Consider the following 18541-nt stretch of genomic DNA (forward strand, 5'->3'; position numbering starts at 1 on the left):
CCTCCATTGTCTCATCTAGATAGTCCACATTTCCTAGAAAGCCTGATGACAATTCTGGGCTATTTGGCTTTTGTACAGGAACCACATTTATACAATTGCCATCCATGTTACACAATCTGATATGGCCGGGCAGTGGGACAACTGTTTGGAATGCCCAGCGTGGCTTTCTAAGCCACCCACTGATGAATCTCCTCTTTCAGAGGTAAAGAGTTTGGAGGTATGTGGCAGCTAACTTTCCATTCCATTTAGCTCGGGGTGGCCAAGTCCTCCAGTCCCTAAGAGATTCTACTTCCTGGTACCCAAGCCACCCTTTTCTTTCCTGAGCCCTCACACCTGTTGGCATCTGGGCTCCCTGCTCCCCCATTCCACCCCCTTTTTCAGCTGCCTTCATTGTCACCTTCCTGCTCCCTCCTAACTAGGGGGCTCACTGAGGGCAGAACCATAGAAGAGAGGTGGGGTGAGGCTCTAGGATCAGGCCACTATGGGATGGGCCTACAAGTGAGGTCTAGGATTCACTTTTAGGTTGCTCAGTGACCTGCCATTAGCATTTTCTGTTGCTTAACTTTGCTGGTTGAACTGCCTTTCTCACTGCCTGTGCTTTGGGCCTTCCTCTCTCTTGTGTACATATGTCCCACAGCCAGAGGGTAACACCGAACCTTTGACAGCAGGGCTACACTGCAGCGGGTCGGCAGTGAGGAGAGCATGTTGCTGAGGCCACTGAGGCACCCAACTGGCACAGCAGACAAATGGCATGTTCTCTGGAACTCAAGGAACTGGAATCAGTTAATTTTGCCATACGGGAGACGAGAAGCCTGTGACATTCGAGAAGGAAATCACATGAATCGAAGTCATGGGTGAGTCATCTTTCTCCTGCCCTCCTCACTGCACAGCCTGACTCCAGACTCACTTTCTTGCTTCTGGCCTGTGCTGATTTCTCTACTCTGCTGGTTATTATCTCGAGGGCAGATGTGTCCGTCGATTTGCTGTGTTCTCTATCCTCCCCTCTCAGAGACACTAGTTAGGACCTCAGGCTCTGCTGACACGGTTGTGGGATGCGAGACCCTAGAGGCCGCAGCTGACTTGACTTGGGGGTGCCCTTGAGCTCCGCGGTGGCCTGTCCTCGGTTGGCTAGGGAGCAATCACATTCTCTCTCTTTAAAATGTGAGCTGGTGCAGAATGACACTAGGGGATGGAGAGGGGTAACAATGCTGGGAGACCATAGAGATGGGGGACTGGCAACCACCATTCTTCGCCGTGAGTCCTCTGATAACTTTGCAGAGGAAGCCACTCTGCGGAAAGAAGTATGAAGAACACTTTCATCAAGGGAAGTAGAAATGAGAAACCGTGAGGCCCCAGATAAAAAGAGGAGATGGAGAGGGTCATATCTCGAAACTCACTTGCTTCCCTGCTGTGGGTGCCCAGGGTTCCCCTGCCCATGATTCACCCCTTTCCACGTGAGCTCATTTGAGTAGGCTTCTGTTCCGCGAACCCAATGCTGTGTGACTCAGGAGGCCCAAAGAACCCAGACTTCTTTGACATCAGGCTAGAAGGAGCATTTAATGAATACTTACTGTGTGCTCTGTCTAGGCACATGGTAGACATTTGTTACATTTTTAAATTTTATTCATGAAGAAATTGAGGCACAGAATGATAAAGTAACTTGTTCAGGGTCACACAGCTAGAGTTGGAAAGACTAGGAATTCCCCCCAGGTCTCACGGATTCCAGAGCTAGTGTCTTCCCACAGTATTTATCACATGACCGTCTGCTACTTAGAGAACAGCTCTCACCGAGCCAGTGGGCCAGAGAAGGCCCGAGACCGTGGGCTGCCCCATGAAGCCGTGCTGCCTCCCGAAATTGGGAGGACTGGATGAAGTCGGTGTTTCCCAAAGTGGAGCCTGCACCATTCATGGGGCGCCAACTGATTTTCCTGCAGAGAAACTGCCTTAAATAGCACTGAATCACAGCCCAGGAACAATCATTCCTGTTTGAGTTATTCTTTAATTCTCCCAAGTAAGGCAAAGAGAAAGTCTCAGACTGGTTGTTGGAGTGTTTTACTCTCTATTACTTGGCGATCTTCCTTGAGAACTTTTCGAAAGTTGCTAAGTGAGTAAATTTGAAAAGTTCTCATCATACGCACAAGAATTTATATAAAAATTTATATAAAAAATAATAAAAAATTAAGTGTCCATTATATGTTTTTACCATTACCTTCTATTCATAGCAAGTGACACTAGTTTTCATTATTTAAATAATACATTTCCTTTTTTTTCTAAAGACTATTCTTTTAAAAAAAAAGACTATTCTTAAAAAAAAAAAAAAGATTATTTATTTGAGAGAGAGTGAGAGAGCACAAGCGAGGGAGAAGGAGAAGCAGGCTCCCCGCCAGGCAGGGGGCCCCACATGGGGCTCAATCCAAGCACCCTGGGATCATGACCTGAGTTGAAGGCAGATGCTTAACCGACTGAGCCACCTAGGTGCCCTACATTTCCTTTTGAAGTAAATTTATTTAAGTAAAAAACAAAACAAGTTGTACCAATGAGTGTGCCATGTACTTTGTGTATGTTAATTCTGATTTTCCAACAATTTTAAGAGAAGAATCCTCTCTATTTTATGGCTGAGGCAACTAGGGGCCAAAGAAGTGCCTCGTAAAGGACTGATCCAGGACCTGAAGCAAATGTGCCCGATCCCAAAGTGCCTGTTCTCTCCACTGCCCCACGCATGCTGCCTCCTCACCCTTGGAATCTAACACCTGAACCCACACTCAGGAAACAGCTCACGTTGGCCTTTTGGTTGGACTCTGGCCTCGTGGGCTCTCTGCTGCGCTGGACATGCTCTTGTTTCTGAGCACCTCTCTCGGGTTTGTCTTTCCCCACCTTGTCCTCTTTCTCCCTAATCACGTCTTCTATCTCAGGTTCTGAACCTTCCTCTCCCTGTGTCTTACACCTTGGTCTTTCATTCTTGCTCTGGCACCACCAAAAGGCAACACGTGTCCCAATTAGATTCAGGTCACAGCACTCAATCTACTTTTGTGGGTAAAGTCAGCACTTGTCACTGGCCGCATTGTGTGAGTGGGGGTGCGGAGGCTCACAGAAGTACTGGCATGTAGTGGGCTGAGTACGGTGAGTGGCTGAGATGTGAGCATGTGGACCCACCTGGACACTTGGTCTCCGAGTAAGATGGATGGAGACTTGGAGCTCCAGTGACTTGGGAGTATGAGTGCCTCCGTGTATGTATATGTGGGTGCTTTTTATGTAGGGGCCAGATATTGGGTTGGGCCTGAGGGTTAGAGAAGAAAAGAAAACAAAAGGCAACTCTAATATAAGAAAAGAGCAGCACTGAGATATGGTAGCAGGTGAGAAATGTCAGTACAGGTGAGAAATATACTCGCCAGGACAGGGAGGAGTCTGTGGGCCTTAGGAAGTTGGTAAATGATACCAAGTTGCAAGTGGTCTTTTCCTGCCTTCCGCCTCCCTTCTTACAATCTCCAGGCTTCAGCTAAGTTACAGGTGGCACAGGGAAGTGCCCTCACTGGGCTGGGACAGCAAAGGGCAGCTGGGCGCTCTGCATCGGTCCTCCCTGAGGCCAGAGCGGTGGGCTTTGCTGGTCTGGGGTCCAGAGCGTCCGGAGCCAAGCCAGCGTGGTCTCTGGTAGAGAGCAAAGAGTCAAGCAACCGTGAGAAGTAGTAGTACGGAGTAGACCGGAGCAGAGAAGTCCTGAGATCAAAAGCCATTTCCCCAAATATAGCAGGAGGAGCAGCCTTGGATGAGGAGGGGAGCCTGAACTCTGCTATATCCCCTGATAATAGTGACCTGGGAGGTCTCCTGTGTATCAGTACTGACACATGCACATGCACACGCACACACACAGACAGACACATAGACACACAGACACAGATGCACATACACAGAAGTTACAAATAAGGACTTGGAAGATGAGTTGCCTCGAACCAAGCCACACTCCACTCCACTTCTCCAAGGCCTAACTGGAGAGGACAGGGCCCCTTCAACGTTGAGTGAATTCATCTACACCATAAGCAAGAGAACGTTTAGAGTGAAAATCTTTCGAGATTGAACTGCTGAAACCATATTTAATTTCTTTGGATCTCAGGTTCCCTCTCTGGTAATGGAAATAAAAATACTGACCTCACAGGTTCCCGAGAACACTAACCGAGGTCAGGATGGAAGGTGTGTGGCACAGCGCTGGCGTCCCATGGGGCCTCCTTCACCCACTGCCCTGGCCCTGGCCTCCTAACCCTTTCCCCTTGTCCCAGTGCCACAGGAGGGGATCCTGGAAGCTCAGCGCCTACCTTTGGTTAGGGAGTGAATCCCCAGCTTGACCTGGGAGAAGTTCCCACTTCCAATTTCTCCTCGGATTCGGTAGAAGCCGATCCGTTTCCCCAGCGTGATCTCTCTCACCACCTTCTCATCTTGGGCCATGTCCTGCGTCAGCTTCTCGAAGGGCGTCAGCTGGCGGGGCTGCCCCTCGCCGTCCTCCTTGCTGCCCTCCGTCTGACAGCCGCTCTCCACGCTCTCCCGCCGGTCCCACCTGGCATAGTGGGGGGTCACCAGGCCGCCTCCATTCGCGTACACTGCAGTCATCGTCCACGCGGGCTCACATGTCCGGCCCGGCCAGAGGCACCGATGGGAAGGCAGGCAGGGTGCGGGGCGGTGCAAAGGGCCCAGGGGTGGGAGGCGGGAGTTTGGGCCTGCGGGAGCCCCGGGAGCGGGACAGGTGGCCCGCGGAGCCAGGGGGCCCCCCCGGTGGCTTCAGTAGGAGGAGGGCAGAGGCCAACAGGCCGGCAGGGCCTGCGCAGCCACGCCAAGAGCTGCCCCCATCACTCGGGACATTTCACACTTGCCTTCACGGCGCACTTCCCAGCTCTCCCCGTCCAGGCCCGCACACAGCCAGTTACCATAACCACTTCCCTGCTCAGCCTCCAGGAGCCCTCTGGCCACCCATGCGGTCTGATGCTCTGTGGTGGGCGGCTGGTCCCAGGACAAAGGCTCCAGTTTGCTATTTCCTTTGATGGCTGGAGGATCTTTCACACTGGTGTGTGAGAGCCCCTCGGAGGCCCCCGGGGCCCTGCCGCTGGCCTTCTGCTCTGACCTCCTGCATTTTGCGCTTCTGCTGGCGAGTAGCAGGGCCCCAGGGACCCAATGATCTGGACCCCAGGAAAAGAAGAAACTTGCAAATCAGCCTTCTGGTCACAAGGGCTGCCCGAGAAGGATTAAGTCCCTGCAATGTCACTTTAGCCGGCCTTTATTTAGATGAGCCTTCCTCTAAGCCGTGAGCTGTCTCAAAAATTTGGCAGGTGCTGATTCATCCTAAGAAGAGAGAATAAGAAAATTTATTAGCCTATGCTAATGTACTGCACAGGATTTACAACGAACATGAAACTGCCTTGTAAGCATTGATCTAAAAAAAAGCACCACACAAATTTCAGTTGTGACTATCAGTGGTGAATGCTTGATTGTATATGATTTAGTAGGAAGAAAGTGAACATACACTCACTCCTCGATCTACATTTTAGAAAAGCCCTCACAGCCTGTTAATATTTTTAGCCATACTATTTTTCTGTTTCTTGACATTAAGGAAAATATACATATTGCCTTTAATTGCTTTAAAGCCAGACTTTTAAAATAATAATATAGTACTAATGATGATAAAGATTTCCTATTAATATCAGTTTTCCAAAATCCTTACATTGATTCAAATAACAATGTATTCTATTTCCTGTTACACTGTATGTTCTTGCACAATTTTTCTGATAATGGTTGTTCCCACTCTTTATGTGCCATTCCATGATAAAGGCTAATTTTTCTCCCAGGCTTATTTTCTATGTATTTCTGATCGGGTATTTGCCTCCAGGCCAGTCAGCTCATTCTGAAGGTGCAGAAGCCAAGGGTAATGTTGCAGGAGGGCTAAGTCTGTGGCCTCCGCAGTAAAGCAATACGGTCCAGCATAAACATCTTCAGGACTTTTCCTCCTGCAACGTACAGTAAGAAATAATCACTTTCTCAATTCCCACAGCATGTTGTGCATTTTCCATCTCCGTGAAAGTGGGCACTGGGTTTAATTCATCTGTATGTCTTGTTCCCTTCCTCACTCCCTCAGCACAGAACACAATGTCCTACCTAAAGAGTGTTGAATTTGATTTTTGGATTTGAGAGTTCTGAACCAAAACCTGTGTGAACATGAGAGATTGCTTTGGAAATGTGAATTCTTTTTTTTTTTTTTTAAGATTTTATTTATTCATGAGACAGAGAGAGAGAGAGAGAGGCAGAGACATAGGCAGAGGGAGAAGCAGGCTCCATGCGAGGAACCCCACGCGGGACTCAATCCCTGGCTCTGGATCATGACCTGAGCCAAAGGCAGATGCTCAACTACTGAGCCACCCGGGTGCCCCAGAAATGTGAATTCTGATTCTGTTTGATGATATCACATTATTACAATTAAGTACAGAGATGTTTCTATTATTATGCTATGTGTGGGGTTGCCAAATAAAGATAAAGATGGGAAAGTAAACTGCCGCCCAGCTCTGTTCCTCTTTTTGGACAGTGAGGAAGCTGGAAGATCAGGGATAAAGGCGTAAAAGGGGCCAGGCATTAGTAACCACACACATCTCTAGGTTATAGTCTGATTAGGATGGTTTATTATTTTTTTAAAGACTTTATTTATTTATTCAACAGAGAGAGCAGGTGCTACCACGAGCAGGGGGACAGGTATGAGGGAGAGGGAAAAGAAGGCTCTCTGCCAAGCAGGTAGCCTAACATGGGGCTCGGGGCTTGATCCCTGCACCCTGGGATCATGACCTCAGCAGAAGGCAGATGCTTAACCAACTGAGCCACCCTGGTGCCCCTGGTGAAGACGTTTTAAAGATGTCTTTAAGATAAAAGATCTTTAATTAGGTTGAAGAAAATCTAGTCACTGGTTCTTTAGCTTTCTGGGGTCACATACTCTTTTGAGATTCTTGGGGAATCTATGACCCTATTCCCCAGAAATAAAAAGCATGCGCACACAATTTGCATCCAATTTTAAGGGGCTAACGGACCCTTTGAAACCCGACCTCAGAGTAAGAATCTCTATGAAGATCAAGTGGCACTAGGTCTCCTCAGATCCCTGGCAGAAAGTTACCACACAGATGAGAAGAGGAGTGGCATTAATTATAATTTGGAAATTATAATTCTTTAGCTTTACCTATATAAAGAGAGTAAAGACTTTAGACAGGAAAGCAGTGCTGGCCATCTCATGCTCCAGCAGGCTGTATGAAGAACTTCTTGGCTCTGTGTCCTTCCTGGGCCTTTCACACAACTCTGGGCATGCCTGTCTCGCTCGGGGTGCCTCACCACTGCACCATCTCTGCACCTCACCTACTTGTACCCCAGCTAGACAAGCACCTGGAGAGCCAGGACCTGTACCTTATCCCTCTATCTCCCAGAGCTCAGCATATTGCCTGCCACTTATCTATCTGATAAACGCTTGATGAAGAAGGAATGAATTAATATACCAATTTATCAACTGTCGCATTTGGGTATGATTTAGTAGAGGTAATTTTTTTTTTAAGATTTTATTTATTTATTCATGAGAGACAGAGAGAGGCAGAGACACAGGCAGAGGGAGAAGCAGGCTCCACGTAGGGAGCCTGACGTGAGACTCGATCCTGGGTCTTCAGGATCAGGCCCTGGGCTGCAGGCGGCGCTAAACCGCTGTGCCACAGGGGCTGCCCTGCTCTCTGACTTCTCATGCTTGGTCAGGACTTTTCTGCTTTTCTGGTTCCCCCATTCTCCTGATTTGGGCTCTGTTTCTTGAACTCCATTCAGGCCAGGGATTTACAATTGGGTTTTGACTCGCTACCTTGATTAACTTCAGGTGCCCCCAGGAATTCCTCCCTTCTTTCTTCCTAATACAGGATTAGGCACAATTATCAAGTGTCAGGCTTTATCTTGCACTATATACCCTCTACCTGCAAATTAAATTTCTTGCACAATGGCCTTGAAACCAATTGTCTTGCCTTAGTGGCTAGGGAGATAGTTAATCTTCTGTTTAGATCAGATAAAGGAGTTTTGGCAATTTTGAAAACGTTGAAGTGGGTTTGTATTGAGGATGAACTCCAACTTGTTGAAACAGGTAGCAAGCCAACTGGAAAATTTGAACCCCTAACTCATCCTACTCCAAAATAAGTTCCAAATAGGTCACTTGAGCAAATGTAAAACAAATGAAACCATAATATACTAGAAAAAAAAAAAAGAAATTTTTTTATGATCTCAGAGAAGGCCATAAAAGAAAACATTAAATTTGACTACATAAAATGATAACTGTTTGCCAAAAGGTATCATAAACAAATAAAGCAAATTATTATTATTATTTAAGTAGGTGCCATGCTAGGCATGGAGCCCAATGTGAGGATCGAACTCATGACCCTGAGATCAAGACCTGAGCTGAAATTAAGAGTCAGACGCTTAATTGATGAGCCACCCAGGCACCCCAAATAAAGCAAATTAAATGATAAACCGGTAGGAAAAGCTTTCCAACACATGATAGACAAAGATCTAATTTTTAGATAAGTGATTTTTGCAAATTGATTAGAAAAATAAAGTATCTCCAAAGAAAAAAAATGATAACATGAGCAGACATTTCACAAAAAATACAAATGGCTCTATGATATAGAAAAAGATGTTCAACCCCACTTACAACCAAAGAAATGCACATGAAACTACACTGAAATTAGATTTTTTACCAATAAACTTGGAAACTACAAAGAAGTTTTAAATAATGCACTAGTAAATCTTAAAAAAAAAAAAAGCATTAAAACAGGGATGCCTGGGTGGCTGTGTGGTTGAGCCTCTGCCTTTGGCTCAGGGCATGATCCCACATCTGGCTCCCTGCAAGGAGCCTGTTTCTCCTTCTGCCTATGTCTCTGCCTCTCTCTGTGTGCCTCCCATGAATAAATAAATAAAACCTTAAAAATAAAAGAAACATTGATAATGCACTGGTGAGAGAGGGTCTGGGGAAACAGGAACTGTCATTATTGCTACTGAGATTATAAATTGGTACAAGTGCTTGGAGGACAATTTGGCTGTAACTAGTAAAGCGCATGCATACATACTCTTTGCCTCAGTGATTCCACTTCTGAGGTTAACTCATGCACACTGCATAAAAATATACCTATTTCTAATATGAGGATTGTTAGATTGATATTCATTAATGCATTGCTTTGCAGCAAAAACTAGAAATTTTTTATGTGGCTATCAAGAGGGAACTGGTTAAATAAATGATAATATGTACATAATGGATTACTATGCACTTTTGAAAAAGAATGAGTTACAATATCCAACATATATGGTTAAGAGATTGGAAGAGTGTATATAAATGTGGTATCAGGAGTGTAAGAGAGGAGGGCATCCCTAAAGAATTGACAATAATTACTGTATCTGGGGGGGAAAGAATTGGACTGGGGATCAAAGTGACAGAAAAGTGTACTTTTCACTATTTACTCTTTTAACTGATGTACATTTTTTCCATGTGCATGTATTTACACTTAGAAAATCAAAAATATGTAATGTGTTGCAATCTTACACAATAATCTTGCTCTATTGGATTGCTTGTAAAGTCAAAACATAATTAGGAATTCTGACTAAATACTGAAAAATTTATACTTTCATTTATTTCTACTTCCTTCCAAAAATCCACAATAGGAATAGTAGGAAAAAGGGTATAAACTCACAAAAACAAAGAGAATAAAAGAAAGGAGAGCAGCCCAGTGAAATGTCAACATGTTTCTGCAGGCTTGGAAAACAAATTGAGGAGAATGAGTAACTTGGCAAAGACGGTGACAAAAACTGCAACATCTGAATGCTCAAAACACTTCAAACTATGAGAGACCAAGTACCTCCATGTATGGAGGGATGAAGCAGACCAAAATACAACAGGAATTGTTTGAAATATGGAGCGGTAAGAGCAGGAGCCCCTTCTCAAAGCCAGGTGGTTACTTTCTCCTCCCACTCACAGGGCCCAGGACAGAGGGTTTGGTCGGACTCTGGGTTCTGGGATCCCTCCTTCCCTTTTCTCTGTACCCCTGCACTCTGAGTTTTTAGAATGGAGGGAAATAAGTATATAATCTTCAGGCAGGGGATTCCTCTTTTTTTTTTTTTTCCTATTGTTTTTTATTAAGTAAAAACTATCCCCATTGTGGGGCTGAACTCAGGACTTTGAGATCAAGAGTCACATGTTCTACTGACTGAGCCAGCTGGGTGCCCTGGATTCCTCTTTTGGATAAACCTAATAGCTCTCAAGAGAAAAGATCTCCGGAAACCAGTATTTGCAGATTCTTCAACACAAAGGCCCCAGGTGTGGGGTTCACTTGCAGCCAGGGGGCTTCCAATCAGATTCTAGTGCCTCCTGCTTTGAATGAATGTCCAATTGAGAAGCACCACCTGAGGAAAGGTTCCAAAATGAAAGAAACCGCACTCAATCAAAACAACCACTGAGAAGAACTTGAATGAAACAGCAAGCAAGGCAGGAAGCAGAAGACTGAAGAAATGATATTGCATCTATAGAAACAAGGACAAAATGCTAAAACAAACACACACAAACCCTCAGAGAACCAAAAAGAGCTCTTTTCTAAAGTGAAATTAAATCATTTGATTGAACATTTGTAAAAAAAAAAAAAAAGAAAAGAAAAGAAAAAAATCTAGAAGACATGAACAATAGAGAAAAAAAGGAAGAAAATTAGCCGATCAACTCAGGAAGTCCAACATCTAATTATTAGAATTTCTAGAGTCACACTATTGTGTCCCCAGTAAAATGAGACATGGTTCCTATTTAGATTCCTATTGTACTTGAATTTCCAACAAAAAATTTTTTTTAAAGATTTTATTTATCCATGCATGAGAGACACACACAGAGAGAGAGGCAGAGACACAGGCAGAGGGAGAAGCAGGCTCCAAGCAGGGAGCCCGACATAGGACTCCATCCTGGGTCTCCAGGATTCCACTGTTGGCCTAAGGCAGCGCTAAACCGCTGAGCCACCGGGACTGCCCTGAATTTCCAACAAATTTCAAAAGTAGTAATGATTCTCAGTCCAATAGAATAAAAAAAATAGAAGAAAAAAATCTAATGGAAAGATAAATCCCATTTGGGTATGTGTATAATGAATACTGTTTGCATTCGTAATCTTTTCCCCTAAGACTTTTCTTAGATGTTTGGAAATAGATGTCCTGATTACAGGTTGTGGGGTTGCTATAAATAGCTTCTATCTAGATTACTTTCTAGTAGGGTCCCCGAAACATCAAGTTACATCATGCAAATGATGGAAATGATGACATACCTAATTGCAGATGAAATCCCCCTTTTCTCAGAGACATTTGTTGGGGGTTTTACTTTTTGCCCTTTTGATTTTGTAAATGAGAGCTTAGAAACCCAACCAGCCAAAAACATGGAGTCACATCAGTATAGATCAAAGCTTCTGGAGGAGGCAGGACCATCCTTAATTATTAGCTTACTGTTGCTGAATAGCAATGCATTAAATAAGATGAAAGAAAACAGAACTTCCTTAAGTAATTCATTCTCTTGACTTGCAACCCACTGTGAAGAAGAGTATATCAAAGAAAACCATCTGGCCTTTATTCTCTTTGTCTGAGTTTAAATTACAAAATTTCTGAGCAAGGCTTTCAGACAACCTTTTCACTGGCTGGCAAGGGCAGGCAGGCACTGGTTTGCTTAGAGGAAAAGCTGGGTTGTCTGTGTGGCAACGAGATGCAATGATAGACAAATCCCATGTAATTCTTTCTCAGGCATGGTGCACCCTCAGGGAGAATCTTTAACAAATAGGCTTCATTTAAAAATATATTTTACCACTTAAAATCATTTGCACCGTCTTAGCTTTTGGCCTTAGCTCTTTATTTCTCAACACACATCAAGATCTCCATGGGGGGCAGTTGGGAAATTTTGAAGCAAGTGGAAAATCAAGGAGAACTGGGTGTGCCCTAGCAATGAATAGAGGGCTGTTCTTAACACTATCTCTCACTCTGCTTGACCTTACAGGCTACTTTTCTGGCCACTCAGCCTCGGTGTCCCCCAATCCACTTATAACCACCATCCATGGCCAATCCACCCAGTCTGATGACTTATTACATCAGCTCTTCCCACATGGAGTTCAACTTCCCTTGAGGTTTCCTCAGCCATCAAGGTCAACTTCAGCCATCAAGGTCACAAACTCAAATTTACCTAGAGGGCCACGCAGGTGTTCTATGAGGCTCAGTGCATTGCCCATACCTTGCTTAATGCCCATCCCAAGCATGAGGAAGAAGCCCACACTCAGTTCCGGCCAGAGTAGCCACATTAGAATGCAGGCTTATTTCTGTCTGGCCTTTGTTTAAAAACAGCTGGAAATCAAGTTTTTGGTGAACTCTCTCAACTTTTAAATGGTAGATTAAAGATTTAAAAAATACCGTGTGGCCAAGTGAAACTGAACCATCAGGCCAGATTTGGCATTCAGGTTGCCAATTTACAGAGTCGGCTCCAGGTTTTCTAGGAATATCTCCTGAAGAAAAGGGGAGGGTCATCCAGAGGTCCACAGTCGAGGTCACCTGGGAGAGGCACATGTGATACCACTCAGCTATCTGCATTCGTACCTTATAGTCTTGTGATATTTAAAGCACACACTCATGCACATGCACGAGTCTGTGTTTTGTTCATTTGCTTGTTCAATTCAGTGTTTATGAAACACGGTCTGTGTTTTGTTCATTTGCTTGTTCAATTCAGTGTTTATGAAGCTTATTTAACCATCTAATTCATTCTCACAGCATATCTGTCATTGGCATTTTTCTTACAACTCTGACCTCAGAGTTAGACAAAGCTATAAAATACTCAACTGTCTATTAAATATCTGTAGGAGTTTGGGTCCCAAGAAGATTAGTGAAACTATTCAGTAGAGAATAGAAACAGATTAGTTGAGTTTAATCCACAAATGTGGCAGACTGGCTGGGAGATGCCTGCCTCTGTGACATCTAGAATGACATAGTAGCTACTTAGTGGTCAAGTATCTTTTAACCTTGGGAGGATTTATTGTCAAAACCAGAGATGTTTAGGAGACTTAAATCCCATAGTATTAATACTTTTGTTGTGATGATGTATGAAATTGGTATTTTATATACTTGTAAAGAAAAATTAACAGAATAAAGTGACAAAAAGTTTTGTGGTTCTAGTTTTACTTATTTATTTTCTTTAAAATATTTTATTTAGGGGGATCCCTGGGTGGCTCAGCAGTATAGTGCCTGCCCTCGGCCCAGGGTGTAATCCTGGAGTCCCAGGATCAAGTCCCGCATCAGGCTCCCTGCATGGAGCCTGCTTCTCCCTCTGCCTGTGTCTCTGCCTCTCTCTCTCTGTCTCTCATGAATAAATAAATAAATAAATAAATATTAAAAAAAATAAAAGATTTTATTTATGAGAGAGAGAGAGAGCACACACAAGCAGGTGGAGCAGCAGGCAGAGGGACAGGGAGAGGGAGAAGGAGGCTTCCCACTGAACAAGGAGCCCAATGCAGGGCTCAATCCCATAACCCTGGGATCATGACCTGAAGCAAAGGCAAATGCTTAACCAGCTGAGCCACCCAGGAACCCATGATTCTAATTTTAAATAAAGAATTGAAAAATTGGTTTACATTTGTGGTTTTGTGTTGAAATTTCATTGTTTATAAATAGCATAGGAATGTATTTAAGAAAAGTGTAAGGCTTACCCTGTTTATATGTATAAATTATATTTATAAAAATTACTAGTATTTTGGAAGTATTTTGTTAATGAAATAAAATACCTTATTTAAAAGGAAATGAAATAAATTAAATTATAGATGCAGTTTGAAATGTTTAAAGAGGTTTAAAGTTTTAAGTGGGAACAAACATTAATCTTTAAAAATGATTGTTAGAGGAGAAGCTGGACCACTTTCTTACACCATGTACAAAAATAAACTCAAAATAGATTAAAGACCTAAATATAAGACCTGAAATCATAAAACTTCTAGAAGAAAACATAGGAGGTAGTTTCTTTGACATTGGCCTTAGCAACCTTTTTCTAAATATGTCTCCTGAGGCAAGAGAAACAAAAGCAAAAATAAACTGTTGGAACTAAACCAAAATAAAAAGCATCTGCACAGTGAAAGAAACCATCAACAAAACAAAAAGTCAACTTACTGAATGAGAGAAGATACTCACAAATGATATAAATGATAAGGGGTTAATATCCAAAATATATAAAGAACTTCTACAATCCAACACGAAAGAAAAACAAATAATCTGATTAAAAATAGGCGGAGGACCTGAATAGACATTTTTCTATAGAAGACATACAGATGGCAAATAGACATACATGAAAAGATGCCCAAAATCATTAATCATTGGGGAAATGCAAATGAAAACCACAGTGAGCTATGATCTTACACCTATCAGAGTGGCTAAAATCAAAAGGACAAAAATAAGAAGTATTGGCGAGGACATGAAGAAAAAGGAACTCTTGTGCACTGTTGGTAGGAGTATAAATTGGTGCAGCCACTGTGGAAAACAGTATGAGGCTCCTCTAAAAATAGAAATATTGTATGATCCAGTAATTCTACTGCTAGGCATTTACACAAAGGAAACAAAAACACTAATTCAAAAAGATATATGCATCTCCAATGTTTATTATATCATTATTTACAGTAGCCAAGATACGGAAGCAACCCAAGTGTCCACTGATAGATCAACATGTGGTGAATATACACAATTATTAAGCTATTGGGCACCTGGGTGGTCAGTGGTTGAGCCTTTGGCTCAGGTTGTGATCCTGGGTTCTGAGATTGAGTCCCACATCGGGCTCCCCGCAGAGAGCCTGCTTCTTCCTCTGCCTATGTCTCTGCCTCTCTCTCTGTATCTCTCATGAATAAATAAATAAAATGTTTTAAAAAATAAATTTAAGCCATAAAAATTACTAAGCTATAAAAAAGAATGAGATCTTGCCATTTGTAACAACATGGATGGATCCAGGGCAGCCCAGGTGGCTCAATGGTTTAGCGCTGCCTTCAGCCCAGGGTCTGATCCTAGAGACCCAGGATCAAGTCCCACGTCAGGCTTCCTGCATGGGGCCTGCTTCTCCCTCTGCCTGTGTCTCTGCCTCTTTCTCTCTCTGTCTCTAATAAATAAATAAAATCTTTAAAAAGAAAAAAACAAAACCATGGACGGATCCAGAGGGTATAATGAGAAGTGAAATAAGTCTGATGGAGAACAACAAATACCTTACAAGTTCACTTACATGTGGAATCCAAAACAAAACAAACAAAAAGCGGAAACAGACCCAAAAATACAGAGAACAAGCTGATGGTTGCCAGAGGGGAGAGTGGTGGGGGGATGGGCAAAATGGATGAAAGGGAGTGGGAGATACAGGCTTCCAGATACAGAATGAATAAGTCACAAGGATAAAAGGTACAGCATAGGAAATATAGTCAGTGGGACGCCTGGGTGGCTCAGCGGTTAAGCGGCTGCCTTCGGCCCAGGGTGTGATCCTGGAGTCTCGGGATAGAGTCCCACACTGGGCTCCCTGCATGGAGCCTGTTTCTCTCCCTGCCTGTCTCTATGTCTCTGCCTCTCTCTCTGTGTCTCTCATGAATAAATAAGTAAATAAAATCTTAAAAAATAGGAAATACAGTCAATTGTATTGTCAAAATATATAGTGACAGATGGTAGCTACACTTGTGGTGACCATAACATAAGGCATAGGCTTATTGAATCACTATGTTGTACAACTGAAATTAATGTAACACTGTGTGTCAAGTATAAGTCAATTAAAAAAAAGATAAAGTTCCAGAAAAAATAATTGTTAAATGAAGTGATATGTCTGAGATGTGCTTCAAAGTAACCAGGAGTGGAGGGAATAGTAAAATTTAAATGAAACAAGTTTGGCAACGAATTGATCATTTTAAAAGCTGGGTGATGAGCACATGGAAGTTTATAACAGTCTTTGCACCATTTTTGTATCTGTTTAACATTTTCTATTGCTATTTTTAAAAAGATTGTTAAAACATACTAGGTCAAAACTATATATGTAATTTTAAAATGTTAGGTATTTTACAATAGGCAACAGTGACAAATGGGTAGATGAATGAATGACATGACATGACAGTCCTGTGATGTGGAGTATTGTCATTCCCTTTTCATAGATCAAAACAGAAACAAAAAACAAAACTAAGCCTGACTAAAGTTAAGAGAGTTGCTTTTGCCAACAGACACATGAAAAGATGTTCCATATCCCCCATCATCAGAGAAATGCAAATCAAAACCACAGTGAGGTATCACCTCACACTCACACCTGTCGGAATGGCTAAAATCAGAAACACAAGAAACAACAAGTGAAGGATGTAGAGAAAAGGAACACTTGAGCGCTGTTGCGGGAATGCAAGCTGGGGCAGGCACTCTGGAAAACAGTATGGAGGCTCCTCAAAAAGCTAAAAATAGAACTACCCTACAATCCAGGAATTACAGTAGTGGGTATTTGTCCAAAAATATAAAAACACCAATTCAAAGGGACACATGCACACCATGTTTATTGCAGTATTAATTACAATAGCCAAACTATGGAAGCAGCCCAAGTGTCCATTGGTAGATGAATGGATAAAGAAGATGTGGATATAAATATCTATCTATATCTATATTTATATCTATATCTATGATGGAATGTTATTCAGCCATAAAAAAATAATGAAATCTTGCCATTTTCAATGACATGAGAAGCTAGAGAGCATAATGCTAAGCAAAATAAGTCAGAGAAAGACTACCCTCTGATTTCCCTTATATGTGGAATTTAAGAAACAAAACAAATAAGCAAAGAGGAAAAAAAAGAGAGGCAAACCAAGAAATAGGCCTTTTTTTTTTTTTTAAGATTTTATTTATTTATTTATTTGTCAGAGAGATAGAGAGAGAGCACAAGCAGGAGGAGTGGCAGGCAGAGGGAGAAGCAGGCTCCCTGCTGAGCAAGGAGCCTGACTTAGGACTCAGTCCAGGCTCCCGGGATCACAATCTGAGCTTAAGGCAGGTGTCCCCAAGGACCAGACTCTTGACTCCAGAGAACAAACCGGAGGGGAGGTGACCAGAGGGGAGGTGGGTGGGGGGTGGGAGAAATAGGGGAGGAGGATTAAAGAGTACACTTACCATGATGGAAGGAACAAAACAAAGTGATTTTAAAATGGAAATACGTATTTAAGTCAAAAGAAGAAAAAGAAAGAAAGAAGTTGATTTGATGTCTTGACTATAAGCACCATGAGGGAGAAGACTGTGTACCTAAGCCTTGTAACATGTGGAATCAGGAATTTCAAACACATAAGGGAGAGAATGTTATTATGTTTCAGTCAGGACATAGCAGAAACCCAAGGCCTTCCCCATAAGGATTTTAATCTTATGTGTGATTAATCCATTTCCAAAACATAAATCTTCCCATCTCCTCTGAGGGAGTATGCTGGCATCTAAACAAATAAAGAAATGACATTAAGGTATAGGATGGAGAAGGAATAACATTAAGGTACAGAATGGAATCATGGATTGAAAGATAAGCAGGTGGCCCTAAGCAGAAAAACAAAATGTATGCTTCATCTCTTCAAAAATAATGAATTTAGGAAACACAGTGTGGGAACATTTGTGTCTATTTGCAGCTCACCGTTTATTTTTAGGGGGCTAAAAATATTTGCAAGTCAAAACAGAAACTGCTCTTTTGCTGCCTTAGAACTTCAACTCTGATATAGCACGTTCACGAAGTAGGGAACCACGTTTGAGTGATGGCCTTAGAAGTTAGGAAAACATTGTCCTTTTCTATCTGAGCAGAACTCAAGAAAGCTAGCATGACCAGAGGCCAGAGGACTAGGATCTGGGAAAGGGAGAAACGTGTTCCAGAACAAAAGCTTTTACTTTTACCATATAAAAAGTTCAGGTGGATTTGATACCTTTATTAAGAGCCTCCCATATCTCAGCGATCCCGTCACACAGTATAAACAACAAATCTGAGAATTCGTAAATATTTACCTAGTAGTGTAGGTAAGCGAAGGTAAAGGTGACAGGGAACAGGAGAGAAGTTATCCAATATGAAAAAGTGAACCTGTGTCAGTGTACAATAGCAATCTGAACTAACAGAATAGAGAATTAAAAAAAAAATCTCACGGATTATGGAAATTTCCGTGTAATAGACATGCCATTTCCAATCACTGGCAAAATATAAATGATTCCATAATGTGATATTTGCAGAGACTGAGCCAGCAGGTGTCTCAGGTAGGCTATCGCTCTCCCAACACCCCAAATTCTCCCATTGGATTTCCCCATTCTCTGATATCTATATTTTCTTAAATTAACGTAAACTGTCATGCAAAAAAACCTCCACAATATTGCAATCCCAAGACCCATACATAGAGAAATTTGAGAGTCACTACTGGGTGTTTGGACACGCACATATGTATGGATAGATGTGTCCATTTGTGGATTCACTGGAAAAGGTCTGAAGAATACAGATTGAAGTAGTAGGTGACAACCCTGT

At 42.6% G+C, this 18541-nt stretch overlaps 1 protein-coding gene and 1 long non-coding RNA gene across 14 annotated transcripts in view; one reads left to right on the forward strand and one right to left on the reverse strand.

The window, feature by feature from the left end:
- Window positions 1–18541, reverse strand: part of NIM1K (NIM1 serine/threonine protein kinase) — a 66482-nt gene that overhangs the window by 13372 nt on the left and 34569 nt on the right. For 7 of the 13 annotated variants that reach the window (XM_077896057.1, XM_077896058.1, XM_077896061.1 and 4 more), the window contains exon 2: window positions 4308–5325. In XM_077896057.1, coding sequence (XP_077752183.1) covers window positions 4308–4599 — 292 coding nt within the window. In that variant the 5' untranslated portion in view covers window positions 4600–5325. Of the gene's footprint in view, window positions 1–656; window positions 813–907; window positions 1290–1397; window positions 1544–3389; window positions 3646–4307; window positions 5326–5704; window positions 5982–12450; window positions 12590–18541 lie in introns of those variants that run through there. The other 6 variants (XM_077896067.1, XM_077896068.1, XM_077896069.1 and 3 more) reach the window with 6 other exon arrangements.
- LOC144312910 (uncharacterized) lies at window positions 335–13195 on the forward strand. Its single transcript, XR_013378558.1, has 2 exons — window positions 335–854; window positions 12044–13195. It is a non-coding gene; the product is annotated as an uncharacterized LOC144312910 (long non-coding RNA).

This window comes from Canis aureus, chromosome 4, assembly GCF_053574225.1.
Source record: "Canis aureus isolate CA01 chromosome 4, VMU_Caureus_v.1.0, whole genome shotgun sequence".
NCBI lineage: Eukaryota > Metazoa > Chordata > Mammalia > Carnivora > Canidae > Canis > Canis aureus.